General features: G+C 36.7%; 1 protein-coding gene across 4 annotated transcripts in view; it reads left to right on the top strand.

The window, feature by feature from the left end:
* Window positions 1-18727, top strand: part of LOC106088524 (cAMP-specific 3',5'-cyclic phosphodiesterase) — a 692903-nt gene that overhangs the window by 294410 nt on the left and 379766 nt on the right. Inside the window, exon 2 of one of the 4 annotated variants that reach the window (XM_059368227.1) lies at window positions 525-1909. The exons of the other annotated variants lie outside the window; for them this stretch is intronic. Coding sequence (XP_059224210.1) covers window positions 813-1909 — 1097 coding nt within the window. The 5' untranslated portion in view covers window positions 525-812. The remainder of the gene's footprint in view (window positions 1-524; window positions 1910-18727) is intronic. 4 annotated transcript variants of the gene reach the window in all.

The raw sequence follows: 18727 nt of genomic DNA, 5'->3' as shown, positions 1-18727 counted from the left end.
TAAGTTATCCCCAATTTTATTAGGCAAAAGAAAAATTTTAAGAATTTCAGAACCAAAGTTTACTTAGGTTACATGAAAATTAAGAAAAAAAAAAAAATAAATTGCCACATGGTGCCTTTCAAGAAAAAAATGTCGGTTTTGAGTTTAAAGTCAAATGTTTAAAAAAACAGAAAAAAATAGTTTTTCCATACTCTCACGGTTTGCCTCTGTTTCTTAAAGGAGTGTTTATGGGCAAATATACTCTCACTAATAAATTTCTATCCCTTAAACATCAACATTTTAAGTAATGAAAACGGAAAACAATAAATTTAATTTAATAATATTGTGGTTGAAATTAAGCTTTCACATCAGTTAAAAAAATGAAAAGCCCTTGCCTACCTTTAGGCACCCCTTAACAAAACTCGAATCACAAAACAACGCATACACAGTTTGGTGAGGGAAAAGCAGAGACAATTTTCCTTGCAATGCCTGCCATTAAAAAAAGGACAATTGTCTAACCCTGCTCATTTCATCCTTTATTTCAGATTTTTTTTATAAAACAAAGCAGCCACCATAAATACTAAAAGACCTTTGAAATAAGGCCTTTTTGATATAAAAACAAAGAATTTGTACCTTCTCTTCATAAGAAAAGAAAAGAAACCCAACCAAACTAAAAGCAACAACAACTAAAGTTACCTACAATTCACCAACGAAAGTTACTTTTCCAAAAAGCCAAAACAACAGCAACAAAAACTCGCTTCCAGTGATATACCACTCTGTCTAACCTACTCTCGTCAAACCAATCTCAAAATAAAGCAAACAACAGCGCTAAAATGTCATCCAACGAAAGTCATATCTCACCGCCACAGTATATTGTAACCACGCCTAGTGAAGCAGATGCTGATGAGGAACGTTCCGAGGCCGGACACGATGTTGCTGTTGCTCCAGGCAACGCCACCACAACGACCACGGTGTTGGTTGAGCATCAGCAACATCAACAGAGACGCGTTGTTAGTCAAATGTCCCGACAGATAGCCAGTCGCTCGTTTTCCATGGCCTCTGCTTCCAATTCAATTCTCGAGGAGGGCTGCTCTCTGACAGAAGGCGATTTACAACAGCTGAACAAGACGCAACAACAACAACAACAGCAGATATTCACATCCCAAAAATCCATATCGACCAGTGCACGCAGCCAAAGTTTACAATCGTCCGCGGTAACAGGAGCACCCGGAGAATTTGCCATACAATTGACTGGAGGTGGTTGTGGCAATACACTGGCCACCCTACAATTGGGCCAACAATTGAAGGCCCAGTCCAGCACATCCATAGTTTCCAGTGAGCAGCGTTCTAGCTTTATGCAGAAAACCTCATCGACCTCATCCTCCACCTCCAAATCGAAATTTCAAAGTTTCTTACAACAGCCGGAAGCATCGGATCATCCCTCCAGCTCATCATCGGGTACATTTTTGACAGCACATCAAAAACACGTACGACAATTTGTGCGCTCCACCTCGGCCCATTCGGAGGCTGCCGTGGGAGTCTCGATGGCCAGTCGTCCGGAAAAATGTATACGCAGTGCTTCAACCCAAATCGATGAGCCCACTCAGGTGTCCATGGACTCGACAGGAGGTAATAATGTTGAGCATTTGTCGGTGAGCACCAGCAAAATGGGCCTGCATCAATCCTCATCGATATTGATATCAAAATCAGCGGAGACCATAGAAATGAAAGCCTCCTCGGCTTCGTCGTCGGCTGGCATGCGTACCCAGTTGACCTTGTCGGGGGGACTCTTGGCCCCACCAAATCGCAAGATAACCATATTGAGTCCCATACATGCTCCACCGGGATTGCATGATATGTTGAAAAGAGCTGGGCGTTCACCTTTATCGCCGCGTATTAGTTTTCCCGGCAGTGAAGCTGATTTATTTGGGTAAGTTTGAAGAAAATGAATTAAAAATTAAATGAAAAAATTCCAAAAATTCTAAATTTTTCAGCAATCTTTTATTATTATTAAAACAATTTATTTGGTATTATTATTTAATTTTTCTTTCCAAAAGTTGCAGGTTTGGCCATTCAGGGCAAAAACTATTTTTTTCTGCTATAATCGCCTACCCACAAAAACTGTAGCATACCCTTAGGCTTGAATTAGATACAATAAATCTTGCCTAGCATTATATGACAATTTATGAGTTTTATCCTTTTATGGCCATTTTTATTCTCAAAGAATTTGCCAAGATAAATCTTTTAAGCACAAGGACATGTTATCATATGAGTATTAGCATGAGAACACATAATTTATGATGGCAACAAGTAATCAAATGCAATTTTTGTATTTTTTTCTTCTAATATGAACCGAAAACGAAATTTTAAATATTTTATACCAAAAGAGGACATTAGACAAGTATGTTCGAATTAGTTTAAATTTATTGCATTTTTAACGGCTTTTTTTTAATAACTTTTGTCAGGAAAAACAAGCTAAGGAAAGCGGATTGGCGTAAAATCAATCTAGTAAAGACGAGTCTTAAATTCAGCAGGAGAATAAATTGTGATTACTACACCTGTGCTGAATGAACCACTTGTGCTGACTTCAGTCATTCCGTTTGTTACACATTGAATCAATGTCACTTTCCGACCCTTTCTATCCGTCAGTCCGTCTATACGTCCGTCTGTCCGTCCGTCTGTTGCAATCACTCTACAGGCTTCAAAAATTGAGATATTGAGCTGAGATTTGAAATTTTATTTTTCACCCGATTTTGCTGAAATTTCAAACAGTGAGTAATTTAAGGCTTCCCGACAAGTGACCTAAATATAGTTCAGATCGGAATATATTTAGATATAGCTGCCATATAGACCATATCTGCCGATAAAGGGTCTGAAGCCCATAAAAGCTTTATTTATTGCCCAATTTCGCTGAAATTTGAAACAGTGGGTTATTTTAAGCTTCCTGACATCTAACCTAAGTAAGACCGATATGCCGGTTAAGGGTCTGAAGCTCATAAAAGTTTTATTTATTAGCCGATTTTGTTGAAATACAAAATTCAACAGCGACTTATATTTAAAAGACCACTCAATGTCCGTGCCGAATTTGGGTGCATACGTTAATCAATTTTCATCGGATTGTGACGAAAGGGGGCTTACATATATACCCGAGGTGGTGGTTATCCAAAGTTTCGCCCGGCCGAACTTAATTCCGTTTTACATGTTTATTTTATTTTATTTTATTTTATTTTATTTTATTTTATTTTATTTTATTTTATTTTATTTTATTTTATTTTATTTTATTTTATTTTATTTTATTTTATTTTATTTTATTTTATTTTATTTTATTTCATTTTATTTTATTTTATTTTATTTTATTTTATTTTATTTTATTTTACTTTATTTATTAGAAAATAATTTTACTAAGCACCTTCCACTCTTATATCCTCAATTAAATTTTCTACCATTTAGCATTAAATTCATCTCAATCAGCAATTTTACTTGCTCATTATTCCTTAGTTGCTTTTTAATCAGCTAAGTAGAAACAAATAACAAAATCCATTGCATACTTAGCGGGGTAATTTTGCAGACCTTCAAACTAGTTGCTTTAACCAACATAGTGTTCTACCATACAAATAATTTACCCCTCCGTTTGCCCTAGAACTTTCCTAACCTCTTCCAGTAGCTCCTTCAAAATGCAGTTGAGTTTGTGAGTTTTTGCCATTACACAACCCTTTTCATGCATTTATTCGATAATTACTATAATGTTCAGTATTCACTTCACGCTTCATGGATTATTTCAGACAGTGTGGCAGAGTGAAAACAGCAGAACAGCTTCAGTTGCCAGTTGAGTTTAAAAAAACAGTATCAGGTGCTATTGTCTATAGTTGGAGTTTTGTTGAATCAGGACAATTTTTTTTGAATTACTAGACATTAGTAGCTCTACTGGATATCTGTGTAGTGAGAGAGAGTTTTTAGCACACCTATGATAATTTATTTTAATTTGCTTGAAAATGCGAACAAATAATAATATATTAATTAATATTCACTATATTAAAATTATAATATATAAAAAAATTAATCAATCACCGTTTTATGATTTACAAGGCATTATTGTTATCCATTTTTTGCAAACAAACAAACCCCTTTGTAATTGGACTTGATGCTAATCTAATTTTTCTTTTTTTATAGGTAAGTTCATCATAATAGGCAATAAAATAAAACCTGTGTAAGTATGTGTAGATTATTTTTGTTTTATAATTATCATTTACCAGAGGCAACCAAAAATCGCGACATAAAAAAAACAGGGTCAGGCAACTTGGGGGAAGGCCCCACCCAAACGGACATGTTTACCGATTGGACCAAAATTAGTGTCCAATGAAAGATATTTGGAGGTAGAGTACCAATCTTAAATAAAAATTTGTCCCCAAGTGTCTGAGGGTCCATCCCACTCCCAAAAACCACCCCCAAATTGACATGTGGGTCGAACAGGATAATTGTAACTCCAATCGAAGGTCTTCGAGAATGCAATACAAATCTGATAAACTTATTTGGAAGAAGTGTCTAGGGGCCGAATCATACTGAAAGATATACAAGTATAAGATTTCGTCCAGCTTGTTTTTTGAATTCCGTTCATTCCCTAATCCTCTTTCTTATTATAAATCCAAGACAAATTATTCAAATCTAAAAAGACACAAAATGAAAAGTATTACGCAAATGCAAATTCCCTATGTGTGTGCATAAAACGCAAAAGTGAAATGCCTTAATGCGTGTGTGGTGACATTGTCAGGCATTTGGTAACATCATACTCTGCCATATGCAAACATAGTCCCATGCATTCTCACACACACACAAACACACACATGAGCACCAACAGAGATGATACATTTACTATGCGAAAGCATGTAAATGTGCTATCAATTTGCAATATTTTGTGGTTACAATTTAAATTATGGTTTTGTGTCACTGCATGTTGCATGAATGAATAACTGTAGCATACATTTGGGCGTTCAAGCATCATTATCATAAAATGGCTATGTACAGAAGCAAAGTGAAAGCGAAGAGAATAACATGGATGGCATGCTCGCTTGCATACATCATCATCACTTATAGTTGCACATGCCATAGGTGCATACTCCGGACTGCAATAACGAATGACATATCTGCGTGTGTATGGAAGTGCTATGCATTTTGTGTGTTTTTGGTTTTTAAAGAATGACAAAGACATTTGCCTTCATTATCATCACATGCCTCCGATTGCCTCACTTGCATATAAAGGCCGGGAGTGGAGGCCAAATGAAGCATTATTCTCATTGTTGCGCATTTTATTTCAATTCACTTGAACTCTTTTGACATGCAATTAATTTTCATGCAAGTATATTGGTCATGCAGTTGTATGTATGTATGTATTGTATAATGACAACAGGCACAGCCTTATTGCTGTTTGTGCTGGAGCTGTGATTCATTTGTGTGAGGTTTAATGGTTTAACATGATGAACATGGTCTATGGGTTGAATAAAAGGCTCAAAGCAATTGTTAAAGAGTATTGGCGTTAAAGAAAATATAGATGAATGTATATGTATATACAGCTTAACAAAAGGAGATGAGTATTTATTTTCAAAAGATTCCAGAGAGTTTGCTTGTGTGTATGTATAGCAACAAGTAAAAGCGTGCTAAGTTCGGCCGGGCCGAATCTTATATACCCTCCATGTGCATTTGTCAAGTTCTTTGCCAGGCATCTCTTTGTAGGTAAACAAAGGATAATGAATAAAAATTGGTATGCTATAGGAGCCACATTTATCGTGGAAGTTGGAAACCATAGAAGATATCATTGTGCAAAATTTTAACCAAATTAGACAAGTATTGCGCCCTATAGAGGCTCAAGAACTAAAATCGACAAATTTTTTATATGGATCATATATATTTGTCACGTATGTTGAAAGTTGTAGAAAAAGTCACTATGCGAAATTTCAGCCAAATTGGATAATAGTTGCGCCTTTTTGAGCCTCATGAAATATAATCGGGAGATTGGTTTATATGGAAGCTATATAAGGTTATGAACCGATTCAGACCATATTTGGCAGGTATATTAGAAATCATAGAAACAGTGATTGTGCAGAATTTCAACCAAATCTGGTACGAATAAGGCCCTCTAGAAGCTCAAGAAGTAAAATCGGAAGATTGGTTTACATGGGAACAATATCAGGTTTTAAACCGATTCGGAACATACTTAACACATCCAATAAATGTCATAGGAAACGTCACGGCACTTAATTTCAGCCAAATGGGATAGGAATTCATTCGTCCTTGCACTCTTCTGAAAAATGCGATTTTTAAATGATTGCTCCTAAAAGTATGCAAAATTAAAAAAAAAAACTCTCTTAATAATACCATGAATTCATAAAACTTATACCAACCAAGCACATTCCCTGTTCTTTGCTAATAACATAGAATAACCAAAAAGAGGATACTTTTCCAAAGTAGGTCTTAAAGAAGGCCGTTTGCCAAAAAAAAGGAGTCATGCTGTCCCAATTTCTGTATTGACTAAAATCCTAATTCCATATATTTTCGAAGAGTTTTTATATTTTCGTACAATTCATTTGATTAAGATTCGGATTTAGATATAGCTCTCATATAAACCGATCTCCCGATTTGAGTTCTTGAGCATATGGAAGCCGCAATTTATGTCCGATTTGGCTGAAATTTTGAACGCGGTGTTCCGTTATGACTTCCAATAACTGTGCCAAGTACGGTCTATAACCTGGTATAGCTCCCATTTAAACCGATCTCCCGATTTGACTTCTTGAGCCCTTACAAGCCGGCATTTTTGTTCGATTTGGCTATTTTCACGTGGTGTTACTTTGTTACTTCCACCAACTGTGCCAAGTACGGTCCGAATCGGTCTATAACCTGATGTTGCTCCCATATAAACCAATCTCCCGATTTGACTTCTTGAGTCCTTACAAGCCGTAATTTTTGTCCGATGTGGCTGAAATTTTGCATGCAGTGTTCAGTTACGACTTCCAACAACTGTGGGAAATTCGTTTTAAATCAGTCTATAACGTGATATAGCTCCCATGTCAACCGGTCTCTCGATCATCCTAGTTCAAAAAAATTAAAATAATTAAAAACATAAAAGTTATTTATTGCCCGATTTGGCTGAAATTTTGCACGTGTAACATCACGTGCAAAATTTCCTAAGAATCCTTATCCCAATCCTAGCTTAATTCTTGAGCCTTTAGAAGGGTTCAATATTATCCGATTTGGCTTAAATTTTGAACGTGATATTTTGTTATGACTCACAACCACCGTGCTTAGCATGGACTTAATCGACCCACAACCTGATATAGCTTTCATATAAGCCGATCTCACGATTGCACTTTTTGAGCCTCTTGTGAGCATAATAATTATCCAACTTGCCCGTAATTTTTCTCTTAATATTTTGTTATGGCATGAAATCATGCAATATATAATACAAAATCAATTATGCATTATATGTTACAGTCATGCAATATATGATACATATCGATCCATAACCTGATATTGCTGCCATATAAACCATTCCCCCGTATTGACTTCTTAAACCATTAAAGGCTCCTGAAAGTATGCAATGGTTAAATACAAATTTGAATCGTTGCATCCGATATAGCTGCCACATAAAACGTTTTCCCGAATTAACTTCTAAAGCCTATACCCATACCTAAAAGTATGCACTGTTTAAGAACAAATTTGAATTGTTTAGGTTATAAGGGCAAAATTATGTTTTCAATAAGCGGGACCACACACAAATGTCCATTTTATAGAACGAAATTAGTATAAGGACACAGAAGAACAAGTTCGATGGCCAAACAACAGATCCTTTGATCAAGTCGTTTCATTTTTAATCACTTTTCAGCTCTATATGTTACTTTCACACGTAATTTATTTATTGTACAAAATTTGGTCAAAAATTTATGTTTTTGGTATGATAGGGTCTTAATTAAATCGTCTTTTTGTTCTACTGAAGTTTTAGCTTATTGTATGCTCTCTCCCAAAAGTATTAAAAATTTCGTCAAAAATTTTTGTTTTTGGTATGATAGGGTTTTAATAAACTTGTCTTTTTGTTCTACTGAATTTTTTTTCTTATTATATGCCTACCCCTAAAAGTATGCAATATTAAGAAAAATCTGCTTTGTAAAACCTGAATATTCTTTATGAATTCATAATGTTAAATTTGTGTGGTTTTGCATTTAACCCCTTAAATTATGCAATACTATAATTGAGACAGCAAAAAGCAAAAACAATAAAAGTGCATACCAAATAATTCTCATAAATATGTCTTGAAGTTCAATTAAATTTTGCTGCGGTTTCTTTTTGGCACCCACAACAACAAAATTTAAGTATTCTTCACCACAGAGCAAATTTTATTAGACCACTTAAACGTGGAAAAAATAAAAACCTTTTTTTATTGATGATTATGTAAATAAACCTCAATAATTTTTATTATTAGTAATTAGTAGGCTGTGGCAAGCTGTGGGTTTGAATTTTGTTCAAAAAAAGTTCAACCATTACAACATTTCACTACTTCCCTAATTTCCTTCCCTTTGGAGAATAATTTAAAGCTTTAATTCGCCACACTCTCGGGGGACCCAAAGGAAAAATTTTTTTTATGAATGAAATGTAAACACAAAATTAATCCTTTTTGCAGTCACAAAGCTTAAGCCAACATGTGAAGCTTCGGTTCCTTTTGAGTGAGTGAAAAATTTATGGTTGGTATAAATTCCCACGTTATGGTTTCCTATTTCGGCCTAAAAACACCAAAACAAACTGACCGAGAAATTTCAAGGATACAACAACAGCAGCTCTACTAATACCACTACCACAACCACTACCTCTAATGGCTTACATATATTTTTGTGTGAACGTGTATGTGTGTACTGTGTTTGTGTGCTGCATTGATGATGTGATTTGAGTTTTGTTTATGGCATTTGAAAATCAGCAAAATTTTCTCTTGTGATGAATACAAAATAAACGCGTCCTTTTTTTGGACTTTGGGAATTAAGACTTTTTTACCTTTCCATAGCATAAAAGTGTTTGGTATAAAGCCTAATAATTATTTTTCTGTTATTAGGGGTGGGTTGGCTTAAATTATTTATTATGTTTAGTATTTTTCTTGCCACTAATATTTTTGAAGGAAAATACAGGTTTAAAGTTTTTCTATTGATTGACAAGCAGACGGTTAGAAAGAAGGACAAACAGGCAAATAGATTGACAAACAGACAGACAGAACAACAAACAGACAGACAAACAAACAAAATTCAGCGAAATCGGATAAAAATAAAGCATTTATGGGCATTAGAACCTTTATCGGAAAATCGGTGTATATAGTCCGATTTGGCCCGCTCAAGAACTTAACCAGCGTGCATAGAGAAGACGTATCAGTGCCAGATTTCAGTTTAGTATCTCAATTTTTTAAGGCTCTAGAGTCATTACAATAGACGGACGGTCAAAACGGATAGACACACGGACATCGTCAAATCGTCTTAGAATTTTACGACGATCCGAAATATATATACTTTGTAGGGTCTGAAATGGATATTTCGATGTGTTGCAAACGGAATGACTAAATGAATATACCCCCTATCCCATGGTGGTGGGTATAAAAAGAAAAAGATTAAAGTATTAATACAAGTTTTTTCAAAAAAGACTTACCAATGAAATTTTTTTTAACAAAAAGTGCAAAAAATACACCTTTTTCACATTTCTTATTTCCGAACAGTCTAACTTTAAACTAAAACTTTGAACTCAGATGCGAACACTTTTCGCGGCAAAGTTATGGTAAATTTTGTCAAAAATTCAAATCATGCATAAAAATGATAATTGAACCACAAATGCCTTCGTAAACGACAAAATACGAAGCCAATATCGTCTGAAATTTCAACTTACAAAAATTAAAACTCGTATATCCCGGAAACAGGTGGAGATATTGTATACCTCAAGCGGACTTTTTATGGGTTTTTATACCCTCCACCATAGGATGGGGGGGTATACTAATTTCGTCATTTTGTTTATTACTCCTCGAAATATTTGTCTAAGACCCCATAATATATATATATTCATGATCCTCATGGCATTTTAAGTCGAACTAGCCATGTCCGTCCGTCTGTCTGTCGAGAGCACGATAACTTTCGAAGGAGTAAAGCTATCTGCTTGAACAAATACTTTCTTTAGTGTAGGTCGTTTGGGATTGTAAATGGGCCAAATCGATCCATGTTTTGATGTAGATGCCATATAAACCGATCTTGGGTCTTGACTTCTTGAGCCACTAGAAGGCGCAATTCTTATCAGATTTGGCTGTAATTTTGCATGACATGTTTTGTTATGACTTCCAAAAACTATGCTAAGAAAAGTTCAAATCGGTCTATAACCTGATATAGCTGCCATATAAACCCATCCGGGGTCTTGACTTCTTGAGCCTCTACAGGGAACAATTTATATCCGATTTTGCTGTAATTTTACATGACGTGTTTTGTTATGATTTCCAACAACTGTGTTAAGAATGGTTTAAATCGGTCTATAACCTGATATAGCTGCCATGTAAACCGATCTGGGGGTCTTGACTTCTTGAGCCTCTAGAGGGCACAATTCTCGTCCGCTTTGACTGAAATTGCACGTGGTGTTTTGGTATCACTTCCAACAACTGTGTTAAGTATGATTCAAATCGGTTCATAATCTAGTATAGCTGTCATATAAACCGATCTTGGATCTTGCCTTCTTGAGCCAATAGAGCGCGCAGTTCTCATCCGATTTGGCTGAAATTTTGCATGAGGTGTTTTGTTATGACTTCCAATAACTGTGTATGTATGTAAGTATGGCGCAAATCGGTACATAACCTGATATAGCTGCCATATAGACCGATCTGGGATCTTGACTTCTTGAGCCTCTAGAGGTCGCAATTATCATCCGATTTGGCAGAAATTTTGTACAACGGCTTCTTTCATGGCCTTCAACATACGTGTCTTATATGGTCTGAATCGATCTATAGCTTGATACAGCTCCCATATAAACCGATCTCCCGATTTTTCTTCTTGAGCCCCTACAAGTCGCAATTCTTATCCGAATGAACTGAAATATTACACAATGACTTCTACAATGTTCAGCATTCATTTATGGTCCGAATCGGACTATAACTTGATATAGCTCCAACAGCAAAACAGTTCTTATTCAATGTTCTTTATTTGCCTAAAAAGAGATACCGCGCAAAGAACTCGTTTTGTTTTTCGATTTTCTCCCATTTAAATTTAAATTTTATCAAAATTTTGAATTTACTACTTTAAAGAGTTTTTAAATTGTATTTCAACTTAAAATTGTTGGCACCATTTTGTTTAATTTGATTTTCTCTGTTTGCTCTCCCGTTTTAATTACGATTTTGCCGCTAGCTGGTATACCTAAAGATGTGTATCATGGTTTACTTAAGGAGAAGATCTTTCTCCAGCGTTTAACAGATTACATTTTGTGTAACTTAAATTTCTTCAAGAATTTTAAATTTCCTTGCAACTTTAGCTAAAGGTGTTAACTCAAGGTATGACACGTGTATCCTCTTAAATTGTTAGCAAATTGTATTCGTGCGTAAATGTTCAAAGGAATTTTTTACTGATTTTATTTTTGCTCTCAAGGAACACTTGGCTTTGAATTTCAATATTTCTTCTGCTAACCCGTACGAAGAAGAGCACTTAGGAAGTCTGTGGAGCGTGTGATTTCTGTTAATAAGTCTTTGATTGAGTTTCTTGTGATTAAGATGGCTCTGGATGGTTAACAACGTAATGGCGAAACAAATATACACGCACGAGGGATGTGTTTTAAATTGATAATGTTAAGTGAAAACCAGTAGGGAAGGGCAAAAGTCGGGCGTTGCCGACTGTATAATACCCTACACCTACCCTTTAAGTACAATGTGGGTACCATATCCAATTCTGAACCAATTTTAATGGACCCAGGCGGATGTTTTTAGATGGGTTATTAAACAATTCGTAACAAATTTCGAGCAAATATTGTATGTTCAAACTGTTATAACTACGGTTGATAAATGAAAACATTATTGGAAATTTCCCAAAATCTAACGAACACATATATATCGAGCAAAATTCTCAGATAATGTGGTAGTCGTTGAGGAATACGAGTCGTTACCAAACGATTTTCTCAAAATGTTGTTCAGCGTTTTCCTCTATGACTCCCACAATATGTAAAATTTAGGCTAATTTTAATTTCGTTGACTAAGCCAACATACCCAATATAATGTGGGGCATCAAAACGACGGTTTTGGCTGACTTTTACCCATCCTTACTTGCTTTATGCACAAATATCCTTACATAAAGATTATTGAGCAATTTTTTTAATATTCAAAACCCTTCATATTTAAGTTTTACGCCTGGATAGCATTCCGAAAAATATTCCCCTTTCCCATAACCAAGGACAAACCCATAACACATTTCACATTAATGCCATGACGATGAGATACACAAAAAATTGATTAATTTGGCTAACAACTATGAAGGAATATGAGGCAGCCGCAACCCTCATATACCGCCAAACACACTACACCAGAGCATCATCATAGGGCAAAAATTTCAGTTTCAGACTAATGATACGAGCACAGCATCACCAGCACCTGACTGACATTGATGCGTGCGGGTGGGTGGTAGTGTTGACAACGATAAATTTATGTGTTAGTTGAAAATGAAAGTGTGAGTAGCAGCAGGTATAGTGCTCGGTTAGCTATTCTTGGGTTCAATGGAAATTCATTTGTGTGTATCGTTTGTCAGGGTGTGTGTCCGTGTATTCGAAATGCTGCAAATTATTAATGTGCCATAATTAACCACACTTAAGGGGTTTAAACACAAACACGCACTCATTCACTCACTCCATAACACCTCGTTTCATCAAACATAAACACATACAGGTAAATAACACTGGGGAGTAGAGAAATACACACAAACATGTCAACATGTACTCAACAGTGGGAGGCCCTCTCTACCCAGAACTTAGAACTTACATGATGTGGTGAGTTTTGGGGGTGGCGGTTTACTTTGTTTCGTTAGGTACGAAGTCACTGAGAAAGCAATGATGCGATGAAGATTTTATGTGACAACCTTCCCTCCCCCTCTCAAACCCTCTCATCCCTCATTCAATTAGCCACAAGAACATTGTTGACTGGCAATAGCAACCAACAACAATTACAACAATAATGCCTGCTATACAATATCTGTGTATGTGTGTGTGTGTGTTCTTCTCAAAAGCAACTTGATGTCCATGGCAAATAACAAATGTTAGTGGCAATGTTTAAACTACGTGACATTTTGCTGTGGCATATGTACAATTGTTGTTGTACGTTGTTAGTTACAAAAACTGTTGTTTGTTTGTTTGTCTGGTTGCTTGCTGTCTTTCATTTGCTCCACAGCTGAGAATAATCCCATCAGCAATGTCGTGCTATATTGGAAAATAAATTTATAAACATTTGTAGAAAATAGTAAAGGTAAACAACCCTCTACAATCTAAGATGAGTTTAATAGTTAAAATAACTTGTCTTTTTTTTATTATTTTTCTTATATTATTTCTATATATGTCTCAAAAGGGAAATCAAACTAATTAACTTACCTACTACCAACTTAAATGGCTGTTTCAGAGCGTTTGATCGATAAGCTAAGATAACAATAAATTTCTGTGTTTCTTCTCCAATTTCTGCCACCTAGTATGCGTTGCCAAAAAACCTCGTGTAAAATTTCAGCCAAATCGGATAAGAATTGCGCCCTCTGGAGGCTGAAGAATTCAAGACCTCAAATCGGTTTATATGACAGCTATATCGGGTTATGAACCGATTTCAACCATACCTAACACAATTATTGAAATTCATAACAAAACATTTCATGCAAAATTTCAGCCAAATCGGATGAGAATTGCGCCCTCTAGTGACTCAAGAAGTCCAGTCCAAGATCCAAGATCGGTTTATATGACAGCTATATCAGGTTATGAACCCATTTAAACCATACTTAGCATAGTTGTTTAAAGTCATAACAAAACACCTCATGCAACATTTCAGCCAACTCGGAAAACAATTGCGACCTCTAGAGACTCAAGAATTCGAGATCCCAGATCGGTTTATTTGACAGCTGTATCAGGTTATGAACCGATTTCAACCATACCTGACACAATTATTGGAATTCATAACAAAACATCTCAAGCAAATTTTCAGCCATATCGGAAAACAATTGCGACTTCTAGAGGCTCAAGAAGTCAAGATCCCGGATCGGATTATGTGGCAGGTTATGAATTGCGCCCTCTAGAGGCTGAAGAAGTCAAGACCCCAAATCGGTTTATATGGCACCTAAATCAGGTTATAAACGAACAAAAACCATACTCAGCATAGTTGTTGGAAATCATAACAAAACACCTTGTGTAAAATTTCAGCCAAATCGGATAAGAATTGCGCCCTCTAGAGGCTGAAGAAGTCAAGACCCCAGATCGGTTTATATGACAGCTATATCAGGTTATGAACCGATTTAAACCATACTTAGCATAGTTCTTTAAGGTCATAAGAAAACACTTCTTGCAAAATTTAATCCAAATCGGGTAATAATTGCGCTCCCAAGTGGCTCAAGAAGTCAAGATTCAAGATCGGTTCATATGGCAGCTATATCAGATTATGAACCGATTTAAACCATACTTAGCATAGTTGTTTAAAGTCATAACAAAACACCTCATGCTAAATTTCAGCCAACTCGGAAAACAATTGCGACCTTTAGAGGCTCAAGAAGTCAAGACCCCATATCGGTTTATATGGCAGCTATATCAGGTTATGAACCCATTAAACCCACACTTAGCATAGTTGTTGGAAATCTTTACAAACCACCTTGTGTAAAATTTCAGTCAAATCGGAGAAGACAGCTATATCAGGTTATGTACCGATTTCAGCCATACATGGCACAATTGCTGGAATTCATAACAAAACACCTCATGCAAAATTACAGCCAAATCGAATAAGAATTGCGCCCTCTAGTGGCTCAAGAAATCAAGATCCAAGATCGTTTTATATGGCATTTATCTCAAAACATTGATCGATATGGCCCATTTACATTTCCAACTTACCTACACTAATAAAAAGTATTCGTGCAAAATTTCAAGCGGCTTGCTTTACACCTTCGAAAGTGTGCTTTCGACATACAGACGGACGGACATGGCTTAATCGACTTAAAATGACATCTCAGAGGAATATTTTGAGGGGTGACAAACAGAATGACGAAATTAGTATATCCCCATCCTTATTCTTCCTTCTTATTCTTCTTTTTGTACCCACCACCGAAGGATGGGGGTATATTAATTTTGTCATTCCGTTTGCAACACATCGAAATATCCATTTCCGACCCTATAAAGTATAGATATTCTTGATCAGTGTAATAATCTAAGACGATCTAGAAATGTCCGTCCGTCTGTCTGTTGAAATCACGCTACAGTCTTCAAAAATAGAGATATTGAGCTGAAACTTTGCACAGATTATTTTTTTTGTCCACAAGCAAGTTAAGTTCAAAGATGGGCTATATCGGACTATATCTTGATATAGCCCCCATATAGACCAATCCTCCGATTTAGGGTCTTAGGCCCATAAAAGCCACATTTATTATCCAATTTTACGAAAATTTGGAACAGTGAATTATGTTAGGCCCTTCGACATTCTCCGTCAATATGGCTCAGATCGGTTCAGATTTGGATATAGCTGCCATATAGACCGATCCTCCGATTTAGGGTCATAGGACCATAAAAGCTACATTTATTATCCGATTTTGCTGAAATTTGGGACAGTACGTTGTCTTGGGCCTCTCGACATCCTCCGTCAATATGGCTCAGACCGGTCCAGATTTGGATTTAGCTGCCATATAGACCGATCTTCCGATTTTGGGTCTTAGGCCCATAAAAGCCATATTAATTATTCGATTTTGCTGAAATTTGGGACAGTTCGTTGTCCTTGGCCTCTAGACATCGTCCGTCAATATAGCTCAGATCGGTCCAGATTTAGATATAGCTGCCATATACACAGATCTTCCGATTTAGGGTCTTAGGCCCATAAAAGCTAGATTTATTATCCGATTTAGCTGAAATTTCGAAAAGTGAGTTGTGTTAGACCCTTAAAATCCTCCGTTAATTTGGCTCAGATCGGTCTAGATTTGGAGATAGCTGCCATATAGACCGATCCCTCGGTTTTAGGTTTTGGGGTCATAAAAAGCGCATTTATTGTTCGATGTTGCCGAAATTTGGGACAAAGAGATAAGTTATGCCCCTCCACATATTTCTGCAATTTGGTCTAGATCGATCAAGATTTGCATATAGCTGCTATATAGACCGATCTCTCGATTTAAAGTCTTGGCCCCAAAAAAGGCGCTTTTTTAATCCGATTGCACTGAAATTTGACACACTGACTTATTTTATTCTTTTCGACATCCGTGTCGTATAAAGTTCGGTTTATTTTTAGATATATCTACTAAAAAGACCAATATTGTGTTATATACAATTGAACAATGACTTTTATTTATTAGTATTTGGTCCAAATTGCTATATATATAAATATAGCTGCTATGGGGCATAAGGTATGAGTTTTGCACCGGATTTTGACGAAAGGTGGTTTACATATATATCCGAGGTGGTGGGTATCCAAGTTCGGCCCGGCCGAACTTAACGCCTTTTTACTTGTTATTTGAAAATTGGTGACGCATAGTGGGATACAATCGAAAAAAAACTAGTAAAAAATTTGCCGTTTGAAAACAGATAGAGATAAATGTGGAAATTTTCAAGGCCCTAGGTGGTCTGGTCGCCTCTTATAGGCGGCAAAACAATGCTCATCCGAACAATGAGTCGCCAACTACTCAAAACACCTCCCAAATATGAATATTTGTCAAATATGGCTATATGGGGTTCATAAAAGGTATTTGGTAGTGGATAGACAAATTGCTCTGGGGAGATACATATGGTAGTAAGTAAAAAACATATTTTTCGCGTGGTGCAAATGAAGCCGCAGCAGAGCGGGCCCAGGGTACAGCTAGTACGAGTATAAATATGAATGTGTTTGTTCCATTCTATAGACTCGAAAACGACTGAACCGATTTTTTAGAAATTTTTAAAGATTGTGTTGGTTGGCTTGAAAAGAGCAATAGGCTATATAATTTTTTGATATCTGATGCGGGGCGAACCCTCCATCTTACTGTTACAGGGCCGCCAAAAATCAAAAGTGATCGGGTGTGGGACTCGAATGAAAGATATTTAGAAGTAGAAAATGAATAGGTTAAAAATTGGGTCCAAGTATCTTAGGGGCCGCCCCAGGCCTGAAATCGCCTTAAGAATAGCACGAAAAATTAAAAGTGGACCGATCGGGATAATAGAGACTTAAATGAAAGATAATTGGGAGAAGAGTATGAATATGAAATTAAAATTTGTGAATAAGTACCTAGGGAATCGTCCTAAGACCAAAACCTCCCCAAAAGAACCGCCGGAAAAGTTTTTTGGAAGTAGAATACCAAAAGGATATTAAAAATTGAGTCCAAGTACCTAGGGGACCGCTCCAGGCTCAAAGCCGCCCAAAAGTAGCACCCAAATCTAAAAGTGAACCGATCGGAAGATTATGAGACTCAAAAGAAAGGTATTCGGGAGTAGAATACGAATATGATGTCAAGAATTCGATCCAAGTACCTAGGGTGCCACCCCAAGCTCAAAACCGCCTCCAAAGTACCGCTCAAAACCAAAAGTGGACCGATCGAGATAATATTGTTTTCAAATGAAAGGTATTCGTGAGTACCTAGGGAGCCCTCCCAAGATCAAAATCGCTCAGCGGTAGCGCCGAAAATCAAAGTGCACCGATCGGGAGATTATGAGACTCAAATGAAAGGTATTCGGGAGTAGAATACCAATTTGATGTCAAAAATTGGATCAAAGTATCTAGAGTGTCACCCCAAGCCCAAAACCGCCCCAAAAGTACCGTCCAAAATCAAAAATGCACCGATCGGGACAAAAAGGGCTCCAATGAAAGGTATTCTAGATTAGAAAACGAATAGGACCGCCCCAAACCCAAGACCGTCCCAAATGGGCATATAAGACGATCATGATAACATGGGACTCAAATGAAAGGTATTCGGGAGTATATTACTAATGTGGTATGAAAAATGAGTTTCAAGTGGTAGGTAAGTTGCCTACGCCTCAAAACACCTCCCAAAATGCGAATATTTGTCAATCATGGCTATATAGGGTTCATAAAAGGTATTTGGTTGAAAATAAACACATTTCACTGGGGAGATACGAAGTAAGCGTTGCTCTTTGTTTGTTTGTATGTTACCTATAGACTCAAAAACGACTGAACCTATTTTCATGAAATGTTCACAGATGGTAGAGTTTGGCCCCCCAATGGATGTATGGTATCTCCGCTTTTTGATATTCGAAGGGGGAGCAAACCCTTCTTCCTACCTCAATTTTCAAAACGCCAGATCTTTGGTTAGCACACTTATTGTAAGCCAAGAACACGCAATTGGTATAAAACTTTGGGTTCATGTAACCGAGGACGACGCTATACCCCAAAAACCCCCCAAACGGACATGGCCACAGTGCGACACCTCTTTGGAGAGAAGTTTTACATGGCATAGTACCTCACAAATGTTGCCACCACTAGGAGGAGAAAACCACCGCTGAAAATTTTTTCTGACGGTCTCGCCAGGATTCGAACCCAGGCCTTCAGCGTCATAGGCGGACATGCTAAACT

Source organism: Stomoxys calcitrans, chromosome 4 (genome assembly GCF_963082655.1).
Source record: "Stomoxys calcitrans chromosome 4, idStoCalc2.1, whole genome shotgun sequence".
NCBI lineage: Eukaryota > Metazoa > Arthropoda > Insecta > Diptera > Muscidae > Stomoxys > Stomoxys calcitrans.
This window is presented reverse-complemented; position numbering and strand designations above follow the sequence as displayed.